Here is a 24314-nt window from a genome sequence, read left to right on the forward strand (position 1 = left end):
TGCCAATTCAATTGTAGTTTAATCACCGTGCCTTAAGGTTTTTTTTCGTAGTCACTTCGAGTAAAACTGACAGATGACATTAGCCAGGTTGTCATCATGACGGTTGCGTTTCAGTTTAAGCACGCCAGCAATTTTATATTTTGGAATTCCTGTCTCTAGAACAGCTCGAGAACTAGAGTTTTAGTTCAAGAATTTAGACGGATTATTGTTATTTTAAATTAATATTAAAATATCTTAATTGCCTTAGAGAAGTTTATTAATTGTGAACATATTTAAAAACCTACTAAAATATCAGTACACGCTTGTAACTTTCTGTGTAACGGAATGTTACCATTATTGCTATTTTAGTTCAAAAATAAATCAGCTGATAACTTTCAAGTTGTGTTAATCGTTATTCATTTTGCTTTGAATAACTGTTCGTTAACACAAAATAAAATTCATTGAATTTTTAAAATATATAAAAAAAATCGAATTAATTTAGTTGTCTAATTTATTTTCTTTAAAACTTTTCAGGTTGACAGCGATCAGTATTGCCATGTGTCTCCGCCGATACTGTGTCAAGTTCGCAATATTTATGTAATTCAAAATCAAAAATTTATGTTACCAAAATAAATACACGACCAGTTTAATCGTTCGTAAATAGTACACTGTTCAAAAATTCCACCATGGGAACTGTACACGCAAAGGTAACGTTGATATAAGTCGATATATTCTTAAAAGAAATTTGCGAGGTTATTTAAAATTCCAAATTGTGTTCTAAAATAATGTTTTATTTGCTAGAACAATAATAGTAACCGGAATAGTTAAAAGTGCATTTTCAAACGTGAATCGTGTGCTCTCAACGTATTGTCCCTATCCTAATTCCTATCATGTATACATATCTGACAAGCCCATTTTATTTTAAGTATAAGATGCTGAAATTATGTGTTGTTTGTTAGGACATCGACTCGAGATACATAGAGATAGACCAGCTGGGTTATAGAGATAGACTACCCGTCTTTTTTCTAATTATTAAAAGAGGGACGGGTCTATCTCGCCGCGAGATACTGTCGCGCCAATCATGTGCTAGGGGTGCAGACATACTTAAAACTTTTCCTGGCAAAAACGAGGGCTACATAATAACAGTTGCCAACAGTAAACATCGCTAAACCTGCAATAAGTGTTAAAAATAAGGATGACAGTCTTGTAAACTAAATATCTGTTCGTGGTTTTAAATTATCCAGATAATTATCAGGCATAAAAATCACGATAACTATCATTGATAATTATCAAGATAACTATAATTGATAATTATCCTTTCGAACCCTGTATCTGTTGCAGGCGGAGCACGGGCAGGGTGACAATGAGGTCCTGGGCAGTAACCTGTTCGAGTTCGGAGTTGACGAGCCCCTGGAGATGGAGGAGCCCATCATCCAGCGGCCCAGCATCAAACTCGGCGGTGTGCGGGTAAGATACTTCTTATGCGGCATAGATGTGTAGCGAACCTTTTTCCGTTGCTTACCTCCGCCTGCGAAAGCAGGCCGCTAAGTCAATGATATACCTAGGTGTCACTTTAATTGTGTAATGTAAGATATTCTTTTAATGTCGGAATAAATATTAATACGTTTTAATTTTACGAGATTAATTATTTCTTTAATCCTAAAATAGGAGTCCCACGTGAGGGACAAAACATACGCAATGCGACACTATGATTGGTCGAATTTATTTGTTGCCCACCATGATCCATATAAACTAACAGTGGGGAATAAAAAAAAAAAGTGAGACTGTGGCAAGGACAAAAAATATTAGCGCTTTCGCTGCTACTCCTACTGAAAGATACATTAGACTATCCTGTTCGGTCATTTCCCCCCACCCCTCATGATTCATGTTATGCGGCAGCTGGCGACAATGTTGGTCCTGTAATATTTATTTATGGGAGGCATTTTACAAGAAATTATTTTACTTGCAATGTTCGTATGTAAATGTATGTTTGGGTCAAATCTTGCAAGCTAAATTAGAAATGTAATTTTTGACAAAAGAGTTTTTATTTACAGGCGCGAGTTGACCGAGTCCACGTAGACGGTCTCAACCGGACCAAAGATGACGTGATCCGGGGAGCGGTGGATGACTTATTCCACGCCACGGACTTTGAGGACGTCATACTGCGCGCACATAAGGTACAGCTAACATGCACAGGCAGACAGTATTGTTCTACACTATGAACTTACACGCCCCCTTAAAGCTTTGCTACCAATTCTACCAAATACCCCGTTGTCGAAGTTTTTCATAATAAAAGCAAGCTTTGACCAGCAGTTGTAGCTTTTGTGGAGCAACTGTGGATCAACACTGTGCAACAATAAGTATTAAGGTATGTTATAGTCCGTAGATTTGAAGCTGGCACCGAACGGCTAATCCTTTGTCTATTAGTGTTAAGTAAAACCGCACGTGCCGCTAGTCCAGCGCCCAACAAACCAGTGTAGGTGCGCTCTCCGATAACGCGCCTTTGTTACGCATCTCGATGACACATTTTAGACTGGTTCTGTAGCGTTCGACTCGCCGGCACTCAGTATCCGTAGTTCTTGAGTGGTCCCTGCCAGACAAGAAACTGCAAATTATTTTTTCATGAATTCATTTTGAATCTTATTGCAATTTCCATAGGAGTTGTAATTCAATAACCAGTTAAAGTGACTGAACCATTTTTGAAGTGAAAACTTCTTTAGCGGCGCTGTGCACTTTTTGAGGTGGGGAAAAAATGTTAAACTCGCGAGAGATCACGTGTCCGTCTTACGGTCACTGATCGAAAAAATGTTACAATATCATTTAGTTTTTAGGGTTCCGTACCCAAAGGGTAAAAACGGGACCCTATTACTAAGACTCCGCTGTCCGTCCGTCCGTCCGTCCGTCCGTCCGTCCGTCTGTCACCAGGCTGTATCTCACGAACCGTGATAGCTAGACAGTTGAAATTTTCACAGATGATGTATTTCTGTTGCCGCTATAACAACAAATACTAAAAACAGAATAAAATAAAGATTTAAGTGGGGCTCCCATACAACAAACATGATTTTTGACCGAAGTTAAGCAACGTCGGGCGGGGTCAGTACTTGGGGGTGACCGTTTTTTTGCTCGTTTTGCTCTATTTTTTGTTGATGGTGCGGATCCCTCCGTGCTCGAGTCCGACTCGCACTTGGCCGGTTTTTCTTTATTGATTTAAATGCCATCTAGTGAGTTTCCCTGTAACTGGTATTAATATATGTAACTCTAGTACTAACAGTGATGTGCTTAGGGGTTTCAAGTAATGCGACGAAATAACGCTAGACGGCGTTAACCTCAATTATAGATAGTGCTGCAGACATTTTGGACTAGTCATTGAGTTTTCACTTCTGCCGGCACTCCCGGAGTGCAACTCGTTGTTTTTTATGCAGAGAGTGGCACGTGCCGATTGACTTAACAATACACAAAGGATAAGCCGTTCGGGGCCAGCTTCAAATCTACGGACTATACCCTAATGTGACTATGTCGCCTCACAAAAGTGAACATCGGTGTGTATGCACCAGGGATGTAACGGATGTGGTTTTATCGGAACCGAAAGCGGAACCAGATGTTTTAAATTTAGTTTATCGGAACCAGAAACGGAATCGGAACCGAAAACGGAACCGGAACCAGAACCGGAGCCTGAGTCAGTACTATCAGTAGATATACATTACACAACACAACACATACGAATAGGTACTTTAAATTCGAAAACACGAATAAACCAGAACATCTAATTACTGCAGCACGTGGCAAGCGGGGCTATGAGCGAATGACTGGTATAAACCTGTTTGTTTTTGATGTACACCGCTCATGTCCCGCCGCCGCGCTAATATAACTCCGATATAACTTCCGTTTCAAAAGTAACGGAACCGGAACAGAAACGGATGTGTAATACCAAACGGAAGTTCCGACTTAACGGAAACGGAAACGGAGCTCTGTAACATCCCTGGTATGCACCATAAACTAGCCTAGTCGTGTTGCAGGTGCGCCGCGCTTTGGACGCGATGGGTTGCTTCCGCGACATCGCCGTCCTCATCGACGTGTCCTCTGGGCCCGGCGCCACGCCCGAGGGCCTCGAGGTACCTATCGCCGCTACACTTACTCAACCTCGTATCTGCAATACTCATTTGGTGACAAAAACACCCGTATTCCGAATGAAAGAAAAGCGACGTTTCCATCGAACGCTTGTTGCAGATATGAGGTTGAGTAAGTATAGCGACGCTATGTAATATAATATCTAGTGTCCGACCGAAACGTGTTTTTTTACCGAAACCGAAGGTTCGGCTTTGGCTCTAGTTTCGGCCGAAACCGAAACTGAAACTTTTGTAGACTTATTAAAATCGTTGAAAAAATGACATTAAACCGCTTTTGTTTATACACATATTAAGACTCCGTCGACCGTCCAGCGGCGCCCTCATTAGGGGAATTATGTTTTCTAATAAAGCAATTAATTTCTGTATACATAAATATTGTTGTCCTACTTGCTCCCCAACTTTTGGTCTTTGTCACATAGTTTAGTTTCATAATTTAGTAAACTTAAGTTAGTAAACATAAATTTTAAGGTTTTAGGATATACTCTGTTTTTGTTATGTACATAATATAATATGTAATGCATTAATTTAAAAATAATATGCGTTGTTAATAATAATATGTGTAACCTAAAAGTTAAGTCCTTTCTGAGCAAACATAAATGTTATTAGTTATTCGCTAGGTGCACGACTGGTGCTGCCGTCATTTTGGCGGACTTTCTACGTTAAATCTTATGGAGTAAAATTAGTTCAAGCGGCTGCCGCTAGTATTCATGGCGGACATTCCATAAGATTACCTGTGTTTGTGACGATCAGCGCCACTTCCCCCTCCACCGACTTCGCACCTAGCCAATAAGTGGAAACTGTTTTGGCTATGTATTGTCTAAATTAATTATCTTGTTGTACTATTTTGCCTGTTTGTTTCCCAAGTTTAAATAAAATAAAATAAAATAATACGAACACCATTTCGTAAGTTTCGGCCCGGCCGAAAAGTACGACCGTTTATTGGCCGAAACCGAAACTACGGCCGAAACATGATTTTATGGCCGTAATATCCTTCATCAAACTTGCTCGAGAAATACAGTAGATATAGTAGCATAGACTAGGAATCCTCTAGACGGAGTTTAGAGCAATTATTTCATGAAACCGATGCTGCCAAAAATACGGGGGGGCGAGGGACGAGGTGAGCGAGTCCCGTGCCGTGATTGGTCCGTTCAAAGACACGGACGTCACACAAAGACACTTTGACTCGAAGATGGAGTAAAACTACCGTATATTTGTGGCCCAGCCCAGCAGCCCAGGACAGAACGAGGTGGCAGAATCTGGAGGAGGCCTATACCCTACAAGAGGGGTCCCTATAAATTAAGAAAAAAAAAAAAAAATCTAAAATCGTTGTAAATTATGTATTTGGGAAATAAAAAGGCTTTATTATTATTATTATTATTTATATTTGTGGCAGAGGGGGTAGCGCTACTATGCTCAGTGTAGAGGATGTCATGTCTGTGTATAGTAGGTGTGGTGAACTTGTTTCAGGTGACGTTTCAAGTGAAGGAGCTGTCCCGCATCGTGGGCGGCATCAACACCACCGTCTCCGAGAACGAAGGCAACCTCGTGCTAGGTCAGTCAACCTGATTATACCACACTAGTGGCTCTGTGGGCTGTAGACCTCGCGAGCAGAGCTTAAAACTGAATAAATGTATGGCAAAAATAAGAATTAAAATATAGGTATATATAAACAAAAAATTGAAAACTACATAAAGCTACAAACAAAAATTAAAAGAATACACTTAACCCGCGCTTGATAAATGAAAAATACGAAATTTTTCATTTTTTCAAAATAAAAATATAAAATAAAAAACAACTATAAGAAATTTAAGTATAAAAAAATACAAAAAGTTATGTAGAATTACTGGGGATGGAACCAGGGACCTGCCGATGCAAACAAAAAAAGCGAACGTTTGCAAAATACGCCATTATAGTTCATACGCCAGTATAGCTACTCATTCTCAAGTAAAAACTAAATATCTAAATACCGTCAAAACCAGCGATACAAATTTTCTAAATTTATGGCCATTTAATCTATAAACATATCTCAAAAAGAAAAAACTCTTATGATACCGATACGACTATTTGTTTAGGCGGGAGCTATCACGACTCCGCCATTTTGAAAAATTTCCAAAAACCGGATCGACAAAAAATTTTTATTTAGTCATAGAATTCAGTCACAAAATTTCACGAAAATCGGTTAAGAATTGCGACCTGTAGAGGAGAACATCCGGACATACAAAAGCAAAATGCCCGAGTCAAAACGTAGACCTTCGCTACGCTTCGGTCAACTAGCCTCTGCCCGCGGCTCCGTCTGTGGAGCGGTGCGGAGCTGTCCCGCATCGTGGGCATCAACACCACCGTGTCTTAGATCTAAGGCAACCTCGTGCTCGACCTGATTATCGGTGATCGGGGATTTCTATGCCACACCGCGGGATATAAAGTCGAAATGGTAATATGGATATGCCACTTGGCCCGCGATAGGAACAAAACTGTTCGAAAAGTAAACGCTATTTCGGTGTTGGTAATTCGTTTATAAAATAAAGGACTGTAAAAAAACAGTGTTGGTTATGATTTAAAGAAAAAATATTATTCAAAAAATTATTAAGTTTTCAATTTTTCAATTTCAAATTTTCAATTAATAATATATGCAATTCATGATTAATTGATTAACAGTAACATGCTAAAACACTCTCCTATATCGCACACGAATCCCGGAATCCCGCGGCATATCCATACTAGCATAATGATTGAGGTCATTCACCCCAAGTGGCATAGAAATCCCCGATCACTGCTGATTATACTACACTAGTCTTTGCCGCGGCTCTCGGCTCGGCTGTATCTTTAATTATAATATCATTGATTAATCTAGTTAATTAATATTGCAGGAGTGAAGATGCCGAATGTGCTCGGCCGCGGGGAGCGCATCCAATCCGAGTACTCTCTAGGATACCGTAGCTCTTCGAACTTCAGCATCACCGCGACCAAACCGTACCCGCACAAACCCAGGACGCCACTGCTGTCAGCGCAGGTAAAGATAACATAACATTAGAACCAAGATATCGCGGCTCTTCTAACTTTTGTATAATGCGACCAAACCGTACCCTCACAAGCCCAGGACGCCAATGCTGTCAGCGCAGGTAAAGATAACATAACATTAGAACCAAGATACCGCGGCTCTTCTAACTTTTGTATAATGCGACCAAACCGTACCCTCACAAACCCAGGACGCCACTGCTATCAGCGCAGGTAAAGATAACATAACATAAGATCGAAAATACCGCGGCTCTTCTAACTTTTGTATAACTGCGACCAAACCGTACCCTCACAAACCCAGGACGCCAATGCTGTCAGCGCAGGTAAAGATAAGATAACATAAGATCCAAGAGTACTCTCTAGGATACCGCGGCTCTTCTAACTTTAGTATAACTGCGACCAAACCTTACCCGCACAAGAGGGCGCCACTGCTGTCAGCGCAGGTAAAGATAAGATAACATAAGATCCAAGAGTACTCTCTAGGATACCGCGGCTCTTCTAACTTTAGTATAACTGCGACCAAACCTTACCCGCACAAGAGGGCGCCACTGCTGTCAGTGCAGGTAAAGATAATATAACATAAGATCCAGGAGTACTCTCTAGGATACCGCGGCTCTTCTAACTTAAGAATAACTGCGACTAAACATTAGTATTCTCTGCAGATGATTGTACAGTCGCCATCAAATATATCGGAGCGGCTAAGGCGCTCACAAATATCTGAACACACCTCTATTGTCAGGGCGTTAGAGTGCGTGTTCCGATATTGTGAGCACCTTGGCCGCTCCGATATATCTGATGGCGACTGTACATGTTTTTCGTAAAATGTTGATGTTTTTGTGTGTTCCAGGTGTATCAGCAGAATTCTGAGTACCCGTGGTCGGGCTACAGGCTGCTCGATCGCGGCCTGCTGCTCGGGGTGGCCTTTAACACTTCACCCGCGGTGAGTATCCTTTTAAACTAGTACTACACAGTTACACACACGTAAAGTGTCATTCTACGGAACTTGCTATAGTTCGTTTTTTTTTAGCATGAGAAATAAGATAAACAATCTTGATGTGTCTTTTAATTAAAAATACTTTTTAAAAATAAGTTACGGTAAATATGTAACAATTATGAGTCTAATACGATCTTTTATAGTCTTCTGCTTTCATAAGTAATAGTTATTGATTTTTAAAAAGTGTTTTTTTTTTCAATTAAAAGACATGTCAAAATCGCTTACCTTCTTTCAAGTTCTTTCTAATGCTAAAAAAAACGAACTATAACTCTGTAAACAAACCGCCACATTGAAATTGTTTCTGAATGATGAATTTACTGAAGTGTCATTCAATAAAACTTGCTAACTATGTAGATTTTATGTTTTCCGAGCAAAGGTCGGTCTCCCAGATATTATTGTTAATATTATTATTTATTTTGTGAGCGATAAGACCGCCCGTTGTTACCTCTATTGTCTTTGTTTATGTTATTGTACATTTATTGTAAACTACGTGTATGTGAGGTGTGCAATAAAGAGTATTGTATTGTAAAGCAGCGGTCGGCAACCTTTTAGCAGCCAAGGGCCACATAGTAGCTAACGAACTTGACGCGGGCTGCACTTTGTTAATATTTATGACTTACACTAAAGTTAGAAGAGCCGCGGTATCCTAGAGAGTACTCCTGGATCTTATATTATGTTATTTTTACCTGCGCTGACAGCAGTGGCGTCCTGGGCTTGTGCGGGTACGGTTTGGTCGCATTATACAAAAGTTAGAAGAGCCGCGGTATCTTAGTTCTTATGTTATCTTATCTTTACCTGCGCTGACAGCAATGGCGCCATCTTGTGCGGGTACGGTTTGGTCGCAGTTATCTGTTATACTAAAGTTAGAAGAGCCGCGCTATCCTAGAGAGTACTCCTGGATCTTATGTTATGTTGTCGTTTGTCAATATTACATACAAAATAGCCAGGGAGGCTCGCGGGCCGCAAGTGAGAGGTTCGCGGGCCGCCGGTTGCCGACCGCTGTTGTAAAGTACCGTAAAATGGGGTGAGTAGGTTTCGCGGGGAGAGTTGGGTTATGAATGGGGAGAGAAGGTTTGAGAGGGGGGTGAGAAGGGATTTTAAGGCTACTGCTACAAAAATAATGTATTCCAATTTAAAATGGAGCTATAGTAATACGCATAATAAAAAAAATCGATCCATCAATCTTCCAAAATCACCTTTGTATGAAAAGCCCTCTCACCCCAAATACGAGGCACTACGGGGTGAGGTGGGGTTTCCTCTTTATCGTCAAAGTTATGAAATGGAACTACCCAAAATAAGATAAAAACTAAAATAAATATAAGTATATAAGTATGTGTAGTATATTTATAAGTATAGTTTGCTTTTTTTAACTCACTCAATATATTTTCTCTCTCTGCACCAATTGAAGGTTTCTCTGTTTAGCCCTATGGTTGACTGGTAGAGAATGCCATTTGGCATTAAGTCCGCCATTTGTACATTGTTGTATATATTTTGTGCAATAAAGTTTAAATAAAATAAATAATAAATAAAATACAAACGTCCGGAACACTTATTATATACACCATTCAGTTTGCATATGTAAAAATAAAATGTTATCGAGGTTTGAATGTCAGTTTTGCGCCTACTCACCCCATTTTACGGTATAACCATAGAGAAATATAGTAAGACAAGAGTGCTCACTCCATACATCAGTTCAGACTATTAATTTCAGTGTCTACATCTAGCATCGAGTAGCGGAACTATCAGTACTGCTACTTGACAATAGATGTAGCACCGACCGGAAAGTCTTATCTCAACAGCATAAGACTTTCCGGTCGGTGGCGACATCTATTGTCAAGTAGCAGTACTGATAGTTCCGCTACTCGATGCTAGATGCTAATAGTCTTTTTGGTACTAAAACTGATGTATGGAGTGAGCACTCTATGTATTTTTTTCTCTATGATATTACATACAAAATAGGCCAGGGATGCTCGCGGGCCGCCGGTTGCCGACCGCTGTTGTAAAGTATAAGTGTAACTCGCAGACGAAGCACCAGCTGCAGTGGGAGGGCGTGGTGCGCGACACGGCCGTGCTCAGCAAGACCACCAGCTTCAAGATCAGAGAGAGCAGCGGTCAGCATATTTATTTTTCTACTCCCGTACTTTTATTTGTCATTTAAAGGGTCGTGCACACCAGGGATGTAACGGATGTGGTTTTATCGGAACCGAAAGCGGAACCAGATGTTTTAAATTTAGTTTATCGGAACCAGAAACGGAATCGGAACCGAAAACGGAACCGGAACCAGAACCGGAGCCTGAGTCAGTACTATCAGTACGAATAGGTACTTTAAATTCAAAAACACGGATAAACCAGAACATCTAATTACTGCAGCACGTGGCAAGCGGGGCTATGAGCGAATGACTTGTTTGTTTTTGATGTACGCCGCTCATGTCCCGCCGCCGCGCTAATCATTGACATTCGATATAACTTCCGTTTCAAAAGTAACGGAACCGGAACAGAAACGGATGTGTAATACCAAACGGAAGTTCCGACTTAACGGAAACGGAAACGGAGCTCCGTAACATCCCTGGTGCACACACCTTTAAAACCCTACCTTATAGTTGTCAAGACAAGTCTTTAGTCTATTCCCCAAAAAAGTATTTGTGCATACACGCAGTATCTTTTTGGCGATTTTACGATACTTCGTGTAATGACCACTTAAAAAGTATTGAATGGAATACAGTGTTGCCAACCTTATTTTAAAGGTCATCTCTGACAAATAAGTGAACCATAGACATTTTTTTTTTAATTTGTTTCATTCTTTTCCCGCCCGTACCCTCCATATTTGCTACTTCTTGAATGAAAAATATTTGTTAAATTTACAATTTTATTTCAAAGTAAGTGCTTGGTCGTAGAAAAAGTATTGTATGCAACGTTGTTTAACCGAGTCAAAAAATACTCGTGACGTCTAATAACAATTTTCGGGTTCGCCTCAAATTGTTACTCACGCCACTCGCCTTTTTTGACCTCTCTTAAACAACGGTTGCATAAAATACTATTATTTGTTGTTTGCAAGAATAGTGCCACCAACCCATTAGGCGCATTAATAAGACGTCGAGTTGCGGAAACCAAGCCCGCGAAAACCTATAACCAGGGCTCGGAAACCGTTTTATTTTTCAAACCGGTTTCATTCATTCATCCGGGAACAAAAAGGATTTCGTTGCCGTTTGCGGTTACCGGTTAAAAAACTGTTCTATTGTGACACTGATTTACTTATGCCAAATTCGTTCGCCTTCCGTTTTTGTGGAACGAAATTAACCGGTTAAATTGAAAATATCGAAGCGAGATAGAACGAGTAAGTATAGCTATCTCTTTCACGTATGACAACGAGTTTAACCGAGTGTTTCCGAAAGCCAAGCGTAACCGGTATTATATCGTTCCCCGCGAACCATAAAATTCCGTCCTCTCTTCTTACCGGTTAGGAGAGAGAACGTAATTGTTTAGTTCGCGTTCCATCAATTAACCTGTTTTATTATGAACGAAATAATATAACGGTTTTGGAACGATATTAACCAGTATTTCAATACCGGTTCCGAGCCCTGCCTATAACCTATCAGATGTAATAATGTTTTGAAACGATGTGTCCCGCCGATTTTGCTGCCGGTCCCATATTGGGATACCCTCCTCCAATTGAGGGGGGATTTAAATCTTCTCGGGGCAGAGGTGTAGGGTTGGAGCCGGTGTAGCTTTATTTGACGTTCATAAGCGCATTGTAATATGCCTACTTGAATAAACTATCTTTATTTCAATTTGAGTTTATTTATTGTTAACGGCATATTGTAAATATGTTCTATTTATATAACGTGTAAATTTGCCTTATGAATAAATGACTTATAGATGGTCAACCAAATCTTGTCAGTAGAAAAAGGCGCGAAATTCAAATTTTCTATGGGACGGTATCCCTTCGAGCCTACATTTTTCAAATTTGCCGCCTTTTTCTACTGACAAGATTTGGTTGACCATCTACAGGGTGGATTTTCTTTTTGGGTCAGTGAGGGCAGCTACCAGATCCCGTGCTGCTACGAGAAAACGGTCTTAGAAGACCTTCCCTCGATTTCAAATTAATGAAGATTGGCTTTTACAGATTTTGGAAAAAACATACAGGGTGTGAGAAAAAGGTCATTTTTGACAAACTTTTTTTTTGATGCCAATCGATCCCATTCCTATTGAGGATCAAAAGCTCCCCTTTGATCCTCAATAGGAATGATGAATGATCTCTTCTAAGACCGTTTTCTCGTAGCAGCACGGGATCTGGTAGCTGCCCTCACTGACCCAAAAAGAAAATCCACCCTGTATATGACTTATCTACTTATTTTTTGAACCAGGTCCTCAGATGAAGTCGGTGATCCGCCACATCGTGTCGGTGGACCACCGGGACGAGCCGATCTTCCCGACCCGCGGGGCGTGGGTTCAGTTCTCGAGCGAGGTGGCCGGCCTGGGCGGCGGGGTCGCGCATTTGAAGAGCGAACTTAAGGCTCAGACCAATCACGAGCTGGCCGAGAATGTGGTGAGTCATCTAATTGTCTCTATAGGTAGCTAAATGGATGGGGTGTCAACTATTGGTGAGGTGTCCGCCATTGGTGTGTATGCCAAATATTGGTGAGGTGTCAACTATTGGTGAGGTGTCAACTATTGGTGAGGTGTCAACTATTGGTGAGATGTCAACTATTGGTGAGGTGTCCGCCATTGGTGTGTGCCAAATATTGGTGAGGTGTCAACTATTGGTGAGGTGTCATTTATTGGTGATATGTCAACTATTGGTGAGACGTCAACTATTGGTGAGATGTCAACTAATGGTGAGGGGTCAGCCATTGGTGTGTGCCAAATATTGATGAGGTGTCAACTATTGGTTAGTGCGAACCATTGGTAGGTCTCAACTATTGGAGGGGCGTCAACCATTGGTAGGAGTCAACATAAACAACCATTGGTGGGATACCGACAATAGGGTAGTCAACCCCACATATTGTCGGTGGACCATCGAGAGCCCGTCTTTCCTACCCGCGGGGCGTGGGTTCAGTTCTCGAGCGAGGTGGCCGGGCTGGGCGGCGGGGTCGCGCATCTCAGGAGCGAACTCAAGGCTCAGACCAACCACGAACTGGCCGAGAATGTGGTGAGTTATCTAATAATCTATATAGCTAGCTAAATGTGTGGGGTGTCAACTATTGGTGAGGTGTCCGCCATTGGTGTGTGTGCCAAATATTGGTGAGGTGGCAACTATTGGTGAGGTGTCAACTATTGGTGAGGTGTCAACTATTGGTGAGATGTCAACTATTGGTGAGGTGTCCGCCATTGGTGTGTGCCAAATATTGGTGAGATGTCAACTATTGGTGACGTGTCATTTATTGGTGATATGTCAACTATTGGTGAGACGTCAACTATTGGTGAGACGTCAACTATTGGTGAGATGTCAACTAATGGTGAGGGGTCAGCCATTGGTGTGTGCCAAATATTGATGAGGTGTCAACTATTGGTTAGTGCGAACCATTGGTAGGTCTCAACTATTGGAGGGGCGTCAACCATTGGTAGGAGTCAACATAAACAACCATTGGTGGGGTACCGACAATAGGGTAGTCAACCCCACATATTGTCGGTGGACCATCGAGAGCCCGTCTTTCCTACCCGCGGGACGTGGGTTCAGTTCTCGAGCGAGGTGGCCGGCCTGGGCGGCGGGGTCGCGCTTCTCAGGAGCGAACTCAAGGCTCAGACCAATCACGACTGGCCGAGAATGTGGTGACTTGGTGAGTTATCTAATAATCTATATAGCTAGCTAAATGTGTGGGGTGTCAACTATAGGATGGGGTGTCAACTATTGGTGAGGTGGCAGCCATTGGTGTGTGCCAAATATTGGTGAGGTGTCAACTATTGGTGATATGTCAGTGAGATGTCAACTATTGGTGAGGTGTCCGCTAGGGATTGCAGAACCGGTACTGTTTAAAAGAACCGGGATTTTCGGTACCGGGCAAAAATGGAACCGGGATTTCCCGGTATTTTCGGTACTTTCGGGACTGCCTTCAAAAATCAGTTTTCACATCAATTTTCAGTAAAAAAAAGCGTAAAACGACCACGAATCTTTCTTAAAACAATAAAAAAGTAGCACAGTGAAGGTACACACTTCTTCTGTACCATAATATGTGTCTTTAAGTCACACAATCATTAATATAATTTGTTTTTTTGTTCCTAAACTACATGATATTTTTACTATCTTTGTTGCTTGGCAAAAACTGAATTGTGGCTCAGTAATATCATCATATTTTTTAAATATAGCTGGTCAACCAAATCTTGTCAGTAAAAAAGGCGCGAAATTCAAATTTTCTATGGGACGATTATTTTATTATTATTATGTGAGTTTCTTATACCGTGTTTGAATTTGAATCAAAAGTATTATTTTATTAATTACAAAATTGTCTCTATTTTTGCTTCTAGTTAGTATACAAATATGAAATAACTAATTGTTCGTATAAAATTATTTATCGTACAAACATTTATGCCCTTAACTTAAAGTATCAAATTACGCAATTTTATATTGTCGGCATTGTCAAACCCATTGACTTTTTTTAATTTATTTTAATGTAGTGGTCAGCCGTAAAAGTATTACCATCAGCCTTAGATTGATAAAATATATTTATTTTCTTTATAAAACATGATATTTCATGCTAAGTAACAGAAAGCAGTCAAATATTGTACCGGAAATTTTAGTCCCGAAAATCCCGGGAGTACCGGGATTTTAATTTTAAAATCCCGGTTCTTTGCTTGGCTCTAAATCCCGGGAATTCCCGGTACTTTCGGTACCGGTATTTCCCGGGAGCAAACCCTAGTGTCCGCCATTGGTGTATGCCAAATATTGATGAGATGTTAACCATTGGTGTGTGTCAACTTCCTGCCTCGCACAACTAAACTATGGAATGAACTGTCGCTTGCGGTATTTCTGGACCGATGCGACCTTCAAACCTTCAAGAAAAGGGCGTACTCCCATCTTAAATGCCGGCAACGCACTTACAACCCCTTTTACCCCGGCGGTAATCGCTTACCATCAGATGATCCGTCTGCTCATTTGCCTCCTATATCATAAAAAAAAAACATTGTTAGCTGTCAACCATTAGAGAATGTGGTGAGTTTCCTAATGACCTCTATATTAGCTAGCTAAAAATGGGTAGGGTGTCAACCATAGGGAGTGCCGACAACAGGCTTCCTATCCTAGATCTAGGTTATATAGGTATTCGCGGGCTTGGTTTCCGCAACTCGACATTATTGCGCCTATTTTGCGTGATGGGTTGGCGGCCTATTCCTGCCAACCCAGCTCTACCAGGAAGTCTAGCAGACCCTTGACGTTGCCGACGACTTCTGGGAGCGACCCCGGTGAGCCGAGGTGTTGTGTATTCTGCCACCCCTGGGCATTCGAGAATGACGTGGGCGGCTGTCTCCTCTGCCTCCATGCACGCCCTGCAGAGGGGGCTATCTGTAACACGTAGGGTTAGTAGGTGTTTGTTAAATGAGGCGTGGCCGGTTATGGCCCCAGCTATAAGCCGGAGCTGTGGTCTCTTCAGCTGTCGCAGCCTCCGTGACAGATTGGGGTTGAGTGTCGGGAGGGCTTCCTTCGCCTGCCTGCAGGTGCCTAGGTTAGACCAGTATTGTTGGTGTTTTACCTTGGTGTTATGTCGCAGCATGTTCCTAGATCTAACTCAAACTTGTTCCCCAGGTGTTGCAGGTGACTGGCGCTGCGGGCGTGCTCCACGATGTCTTCGGGACAGAGATCGCTGACCACTTCTTCCTCGGGGGACCCACAACTCTTCGAGGGTTCAGGTCCAGAGGAGCCGGGCCCCACACCGATGCTCACGCTTTAGGCGGCCGGGTGAGTAGACAGACAGACAGACTAGCCTGGAGGACCCACTACTCTTCGAGGGTTCAGGTCCAGAGGAGCCGGACCCCACACCGATGCTCATGCTTTAGGCGGCCGGGTGAGTAGACAGACAGACAGACACTAGCCTGGACCCACTACACTCCGGGGGTTCAGGTCCAGAGGAGCCGGGCCCCACACCGATGCTCATGCTTTAGGCGGCCGGGTGAGTAGACAGACAGACAGACTAGCCTGGAGGACCCACTACTCTTCGAGGGTTCAGGTCCAGAGGAGCCGGGCCCCACACCGATGCTCACGCTTTAGGCGGCCGGGTGAGTAGACAGACAGACAGACAGACTAGCCTGGAGGACCCACTACTCTTCGAGGGTTCAGGTCCAGAGGAGCCGGCCACACCGATGCTCATGCTTTAGGCGGCCGGGTGAGTAGACAGACAGACAGACACCAGCCTGGACCCACTACACTCCGGGGGTTCAGGTCCAGAGGAGCCGGCCACACCGATGCTCATGCTTTAGGCGGCCGGGTGAGTAGACAGACAGACAGACACCAGCCTGGACCCACTACACTCCGGGGGTTCAGGTCCAGAGGAGCCGGCCACACCGATGCTCATGCTTTAGGCGGCCGGGTGAATAGACAGACAGACAGACACTAGCCTGGAGGACCCACAATACTCCGAGGATTCAGGTCCAGAGGAGCCGGGCCCCACACCGATGCTCACGCTTTAGGCGGCCGGGTGAGAAGACAGACAGACTGACACTAGCCCGGAGGAGCCACTACAATTACCTTATTACTAAGACTCCACTGTCCGTCTGTCTGTCACCAGGCTGTATCTCATGAACCGTGATAGTTAGACAGTTGAAAATTTCACAGATGATGTATTTCTGTTGCCGCTATAACAAAGTATATCGGCACTACCCGTTCAATGTTGTTAGTCCTTAGTTTCCTGCTACTGAAAGGTTGTCTGGAAGAGATCGCTTCTTAGCGATAAGACCGCCTGTTGTTACCTAGCTTTTAATCTGTATTTAATTTCTGTGTATTTTTAATTGTATGGTGCACAATTAAGAATATTTATTATTATTCTCTTTATTTATTTTTGGTCTTAAGTTAGGTTATTTTATAATATGGATATAAAAATAAAATACAAAAACACTTACAAAAACAATACAAAATACTTATAAACATATTATAAAAAACCTAACCTAGGGTGCCGCCAGCAGCGGGGCAAGGCCCAAGCTGCCGGTGGTCAGGGCTGCAGAGAGAGGAACCGGCGGACTATCCGCGCCGTGTCCAAGATCACCGCCTTCTGCATCTGACCCTTGATCCAACCACCTAGCGAGAGTCTCTCAAGATGTTGGTCGAGACTCTTCGCTATTAGACCGTTCACTGAAACGTTACGTTATTATTATTAAAGTACGGAACCCTAGGTGGGCGAGTCCGACTCGCACTTGTCCGGTTTTTTTTTATAAAAGTGTTTTGCCTCTTTCTCTGTTTAGATGTACTGGGCTAGCGGCGTGCACCTGTACACCCCTCTCCCCTTCCGACCCGGGCGAAGCGGACTAGGGGAACTGTTCAGGTCCCACGTGTTCCTCACCGGCGGCTGTCTCGCTTCCCCAGGTACCGTGCCTGTTGCTGTCTCTGTCTGATGTACTCACATAGTGTTAGATGTACTGGGCTAGCGGCGTGCACCTGTACACCCCTCTCCCCTTCCGACCCGGGCGAAGCGGACTAGGGGAACTGTTCAGGTCCCACGTGTTCCTCACCGGCGGCTGTCTCGCTTCCCCAGGTACCGTGCCTGTTGCTGTCTCTGTCTGATGTACTCACATAGTGTTAGATGTACTGGGCTAGCGGCGTGCACCTGTACACCCCTCTCCCCTTCCGACCCGGGCGAAGCGGACTAGGGGAACTGTTCAGGTCCCACGTGTTCCTCACCGGCGGCTGTCTCGCTTCCCCAGGTACCGTGCCTGTTGCTGTCTCTGTCTGATGTACTCACATAGTGTTAGATGTACTGGGCTAGCGGCGTGCACCTGTACACCCCTCTCCCCTTCCGACCCGGGCGAAGCGGACTAGGGGAACTGTTCAGGTCCCACGTGTTCCTCACCGGCGGCTGTCTCGCTTCCCCAGGTACCGTGCCTGTTGCTGTCTCTGTCTGATGTATAGTGTTAGATGTACTGGGCTAGCGGCGTGCACCTGTACACCCCTCTCCCCTTCCGACCCGGGCGAAGCGGACTAGGGGAACTGTTCAGGTCCCACGTGTTCCTCACCGGCGGCTGTCTCGCTTCCCCAGGTACCGTGCCTGTTGCTGTCTCTGTCTGATGTACTCACATAGTGTTAGATGTACTGGGCTAGCGGCGTGCACCTGTACACCCCTCTCCCCTTCCGACCCGGGCGAAGCGGACTAGGGGAACTGTTCAGGTCCCACGTGTTCCTCACCGGCGGCTGTCTCGCTTCCCCAGGTACCGTGCCTGTTGCTGTCTCTGTCTGATGTACTCACATAGTGTTAGATGTACTGGGCTAGCGGCGTGCACCTGTACACCCCTCTCCCCTTCCGACCCGGGCGAAGCGGACTAGGGGAACTGTTCAGGTCCCACGTGTTCCTCACCGGCGGCTGTCTCGCTTCCCCAGGTACCGTGCCTGTTGCTGTCTCTGTCTGATGTATAGTGTTAGATGTACTGGGCTAGCGGCGTGCACCTGTACACCCCTCTCCCCTTCCGACCCGGGCGAAGCGGACTAGGGGAACTGTTCAGGTCCCACGTGTTCCTCACCGGCGGCTGTCTCGCTTCCCCAGGTACCGTGCCTGTTGCTGTCTCTGTCTGATGTACTCACATAGTGTTAGATGTACTGGGCTAGCGGCGTGCACCTGTACACCCCTCTCCCCTTCCGACCCGGGCGAAGCGGACTAGGGGAACTGTTCAGGTCCCACGTGTTCCTCACCGGCGGCTGTCTCGCTTCCCCAGGTACCGTGCCTGTTGCTGTCTCTGTCTGATGTACTCACATAGTGTTAGATGTACTGGGCTAGCGGCGTGCACCTGTACACCCCTCTCCCCTTCCGACCCGGGCGAAGCGGACTAGGGGAACTGTTCAGGTCCCACGTGTTCCTCACCGGCGGCTGTCTCGCTTCCCCAGGTACCGTGCCTGTTGCTGTCTCTGTCTGATGTATAGTGTTAGATGTACTGGGCTAGCGGCGTGCACCTGTACACCCCTCTCCCCTTCCGACCCGGGCGAAGCGGACTAGGGGAACTGTTCAGGTCCCACGTGTTCCTCACCGGCGGCTGTCTCGCTTCCCCAGGTACCGTGCCTGTTGCTGTCTCTGTCTGATGTATAGTGTTAGATGTACTGGGCTAGCGGCGTGCACCTGTACACCCCTCTCCCCTTCCGACCCGGGCGAAGCGGACTAGGGGAACTGTTCAGGTCCCACGTGTTCCTCACCGGCGGCTGTCTCGCTTCCCCAGGTACCGTGCCTGTTGCTGTCTCTGTCTGATGTATAGTGTTAGATGTACTGGGCTAGCGGCGTGCACCTGTACACCCCTCTCCCCTTCCGACCCGGGCGAAGCGGACTAGGGGAACTGTTCAGGTCCCACGTGTTCCTCACCGGCGGCTGTCTCGCTTCCCCAGGTACCGTGCCTGTTGCTGTCTCTGTCTGATGTATAGTGTTAGATGTACTGGGCTAGCGGCGTGCACCTGTACACCCCTCTCCCCTTCCGACCCGGGCGAAGCGGACTAGGGGAACTGTTCAGGTCCCACGTGTTCCTCACCGGCGGCTGTCTCGCTTCCCCAGGTACCGTGCCTGTTGCTGTCTCTGTCTGATGTATAGTGTTAGATGTACTGGGCTAGCGGCGTGCACCTGTACACCCCTCTCCCCTTCCGACCCGGGCGAAGCGGACTAGGGGAACTGTTCAGGTCCCACGTGTTCCTCACCGGCGGCTGTCTCGCTTCCCCAGGTACCGTGCCTGTTGCTGTCTCTGTCTGATGTATAGTGTTAGATGTACTGGGCTAGCGGCGTGCACCTGTACACCCCTCTCCCCTTCCGACCCGGGCGAAGCGGACTAGGGGAACTGTTCAGGTCCCACGTGTTCCTCACCGGCGGCTGTCTCGCTTCCCCAGGTACCGTGCCTGTTGCTGTCTCTGTCTGATGTATAGTGTTAGATGTACTGGGCTAGCGGCGTGCACCTGTACACCCCTCTCCCCTTCCGACCCGGGCGAAGCGGACTAGGGGAACTGTTCAGGTCCCACGTGTTCCTCACCGGCGGCTGTCTCGCTTCCCCAGGTACCGTGCCTGTTGCTGTCTCTGTCTGATGTATAGTGTTAGATGTACTGGGCTAGCGGCGTGCACCTGTACACCCCTCTCCCCTTCCGACCCGGGCGAAGCGGACTAGGGGAACTGTTCAGGTCCCACGTGTTCCTCACCGGCGGCTGTCTCGCTTCCCCAGGTACCGTGCCTGTTGCTGTCTCTGTCTGATGTATAGTGTTAGATGTACTGGGCTAGCGGCGTGCACCTGTACACCCCTCTCCCCTTCCGACCCGGGCGAAGCGGACTAGGGGAACTGTTCAGGTCCCACGTGTTCCTCACCGGCGGCTGTCTCGCTTCCCCAGGTACCGTGCCTGTTGCTGTCTCTGTCTGATGTATAGTGTTAGATGTACTGGGCTAGCGGCGTGCACCTGTACACCCCTCTCCCCTTCCGACCCGGGCGAAGCGGACTAGGGGAACTCTTCAGGTCCCATGTGTTCCTCACCGGCGGCTGTCTCGCTTCCCCAGGTTAGTACACATATATTCCTTCCTCCTTACTCTTCTTTATACGAAACTAGCGACCCGCCCCGGCTTCGCAAAACGGAACCCTTATAGGTGTAGCGGAGTGACATTTAGGAACGCACTCCTAAAATTATGTTATCTATAGCTGTCACTTTGACAGCTCTCTCTTACCTATCTAATAACGACAGACGGATGTGCTGTATAACAAGATCATTGTAAATAATATTAAGAAGAAAGTTATTACTAAAATAAACACAAGAACAAGTCTAACAGGTGTTTTATTGAAGATACTACAATAGGATCACTTGTGCGGCGTCTGTCTGTCCGACCATTCCCCCCACCCCCCTCCCTTTATCTCCAAAACGACTGGGTCTATAATTTTGAAAAAAATACACATAATAGTTCTTTACCTATAGATGACAGGAAAACCTATTTGAAACGTGCAGTCAAGCGTGAGTCGCACTTAATTACTTAGTTTTTGATCCGACCCCTACGGGTTTTTTAGAACATTTCATTCACGTTGTAAAGTTATTGTATTGTATATAATATTGTGTGTAATTAACCTGAATTTGTAAAGATAAATAAATATGTTTATGTTTACGTTCCACATAAAAAAGACATTGTAAAAAATTGACTAATGTCCGTACAATTTTTTACAATGGGTTCCGTGAACCCTCGGAACGCGAGTCCGACTCGCACATGACCGGTTTTTTTAGGGTTCCGTAGCCAAATGGCAAAAAACGGAACCCTTATAGATTCGTCATGTCTGTCTGTCTGCCTGTCCGTCTGTCCGTCTGTCTGTCCGTCCGTATGTCACAGCCACTTTTCTCCGAAACTATAAGAACTATACTGTTGAAACTTGGTAAGTAGATGTATTCTGTGAACCGCATTAAGATTTTCACACAAAAATAGAAAAAAAAACAATAAATTTTTGGGGTTCCCCATACTTCGAACTGAAACTCAAAAAATTTTTTTTCATCAAACCCATACGTGTGGGGTATCTATGGATAGGTCTTCAAAAATGATATTGAGGTTTTTAATATCATTTTTTTCTAAACTGAATAGTTTGCGCGAGAGACACTTCCAAAGTGGTAAAATGTGTGTCCCCCCCCCCTGTAACTTCTAAAATAAGAGAATGATAAAACTAAAAAAAATATATGATGTACATTACCATGTAAACTTCCACCGAAAATTGGTTTGAACGAGATCTAGTAAGTAGTTTTTTTTTATACGTCATAAATCGCCTAAATACGGAACCCTTCATGGGCGAGTCCGATTCGCACTTGACCGGTTTTTTTTGTTGACAGAGGAGTCCGGAGCGTCCCCTTGGGAGGCGCTGTCGGCCGTCCGCGTGTCGTGCGGCGCCGGCGTGGCCCTGCGGCTGGGCCGCGTGGCCAGGCTCGAGCTCAACTACTGCGCGCCCATCCTGGCCCGCAGCGGCGACATCGCCCAGCCGGGGATCAGCTTCGGAGTGGGCGCAGACTTCCTGTAGCCACGTGAGTGCACACACACACACACACACACACACACACACACACACACACACACACACACACACACACACACACACACACACACACACACACACACACACACACACACGCCGGCGTGGCCTTGAGACGGGCCGGGTGGCGCGCCTCGAGCTCAAATACAACTACACGCGCACACGTGCACACTCACACACGTGGCTTTTGAGACTCAGAAATTGGCCAGTGTAATGGTATGGGTCTTACGAGGGTATAATAATTAATTATCCAACATTGTTACAGGTACCTACTGCGCGAATCTTCGAAATCGTGATCGTTATATATCAAAGCGCTCTGATGCCGATACGTCAAAACTCTATAGCAGTCAATATCATAGTCAAATACGATTTCTTTCAAATATCTGCATCTCAGTAAAATTATGTACAGTCGGCCAAAAATGTGGTCTACCACCCTACGGGTGAGGTTCGTTTGAACGTCATGAGACAAGGTCGATTGTAATCATTGATATAGTATAAGAACTGGATACCCAATCAGCCGCCAAAAATGGCCCCACAAAAGTGATGTCAAAACAGATCATGCATTACTTTTTCGTTTAGTCTTGTTTGAAACGCTCAAATGTGAAGTTGTCAACAATTACGAAATGTGCCGTTAAAATATGTAAAAATAACAATGATAAAACAAGGAAAAAGGATGGAATGTATTTCTTTCGGTTAGTTCTTTGGATAGCATTACATAATTTATGTAATCTGGTGGTAATTTTATGGTTTTGAATAAATTAATTTGTTAGTACCAAAGAAGGGATGTTAAGGAACAAAAATCTAATGAGTCGATGTGAGGTCAATATTTTTTTATATTTTTATATGGAATTCATAAGAAATAATATTATGTTTAAATTCAAGATTTCCAAGAAAACCTATGCGACGTGCAAAGTGGACTGCTATTTAATTATAGCAAGAGATAGGGGTGATGCAGTTTTAAACAAGGCAAAACGGCACTTGTGTGTTCGGCCCATTTCCCTGTTTCCGACATATACACCACCAATAAGGGCTTATATCGACTAACTGTAAATGCTAAACCTGTCGGAACACAGTGACAACCACAGGATTTTTTTTATAAAGTATAGGTAGACTTTATAAAAAAAATCCAATCAGTATCTAAATGTCCCCGTGCACCCGCGCTATGAGTAAATGTAGATCTTAAATACACAGTTATTTAATAAGTAGAATTTATTTCAAGGAAATTATTATTTAAAGACGATTTGTTTGAATTTGAACCACGAATTAATTTTATTTGAGCTCCCGATTAAATTAAATTTGTTTTATTTATTACTTCAATTGGTTTTCCTGTACAGTAATACATATTAAAGTGTACCAAAGTGACTCCATTCGTTCATTATTCTCGTTTGACGTTGTTTGACGTACATACGTTACGTAGTGCCATCGGACTAAATTTTTTAACAGTGTTGGTACTTATGTTTGCAAATTTGACACTTAATGCTTACGACATTAAGCTCTTTTCTGTACGAAACATTTATCTTGACTCAAAATTTACGTAAGCGTTTTTATCATCAATGCAAATGGTGCGAAACGTCATTGGGATCCACATTTCTTGACGTTTTTGTTCTGCTTTGTGTGTCTATTTCTTTTATATTAAGTCAGTGATTGTAATATTTTGTCAGTGACAATTGTCAACCTTAGCGATCGTTAGATCTCGCAGAAACTTATGTCAAAACTGGTAGACCACTTTCTTGGCCCACTGTACCTACTTGTAAAATGACGAAGTTAACAACGCACTACAATAAAATTGCCTTTATAGGTACAGTCGCCATCAGATATATCGGAGCGGCCAAGGTGTTCACAATATCTGAACACGCACTGTAACGCCTTGACAATAGAGGCGTGTTCAGATATTTGTGAGCGCTTTAGCCGCTCCGATATATCTGATGGCGACTGTACAAATATATATCATTTGTAGATTTTTTCACATCATTGGTACTTTTGGTCAGTACCGGTATTAGAAAACACCAGACGGTACCATTTTAAAAATCTTGTCGACAGGGCAGGTTCAAATATGA

The 24314-nt window shown here is 44.4% G+C and overlaps 1 protein-coding gene across 2 annotated transcripts; it reads left to right on the top strand.

Annotated features, from left to right (window-relative positions):
- Positions 1-511: 511 nt before the first annotated feature.
- LOC134660577 (sorting and assembly machinery component 50 homolog A) lies at positions 512-22352 on the top strand. 2 transcript variants are annotated; one of them, XM_063516354.1, is made up of 14 exons: positions 512-686; positions 1321-1446; positions 2034-2156; positions 3996-4091; positions 5574-5658; positions 6974-7116; positions 7969-8061; positions 10139-10226; positions 12480-12580; positions 13184-13264; positions 15851-15954; positions 16061-16109; positions 20639-20759; positions 22061-22352. In XM_063516354.1, the coding sequence occupies exons 1-14, from the start codon at positions 666-668 to the stop codon at positions 22243-22245; spliced, it is 1416 nt and encodes a 471-aa protein (XP_063372424.1). In that variant the 5' UTR covers positions 512-665; the 3' UTR covers positions 22246-22352. The 2 variants fall into 2 exon arrangements, with proteins under 2 accessions (XP_063372424.1, XP_063372422.1); XM_063516352.1 differs by lacking the exon at positions 13184-13264 and having other exon boundaries at positions 12480-12661.
- Positions 22353-24314: the final 1962 nt, after the last annotated feature.

This window comes from Cydia amplana, chromosome 27 (genome assembly GCF_948474715.1).
Source record: "Cydia amplana chromosome 27, ilCydAmpl1.1, whole genome shotgun sequence".
In the NCBI taxonomy this organism is placed as follows: domain Eukaryota; kingdom Metazoa; phylum Arthropoda; class Insecta; order Lepidoptera; family Tortricidae; genus Cydia; species Cydia amplana.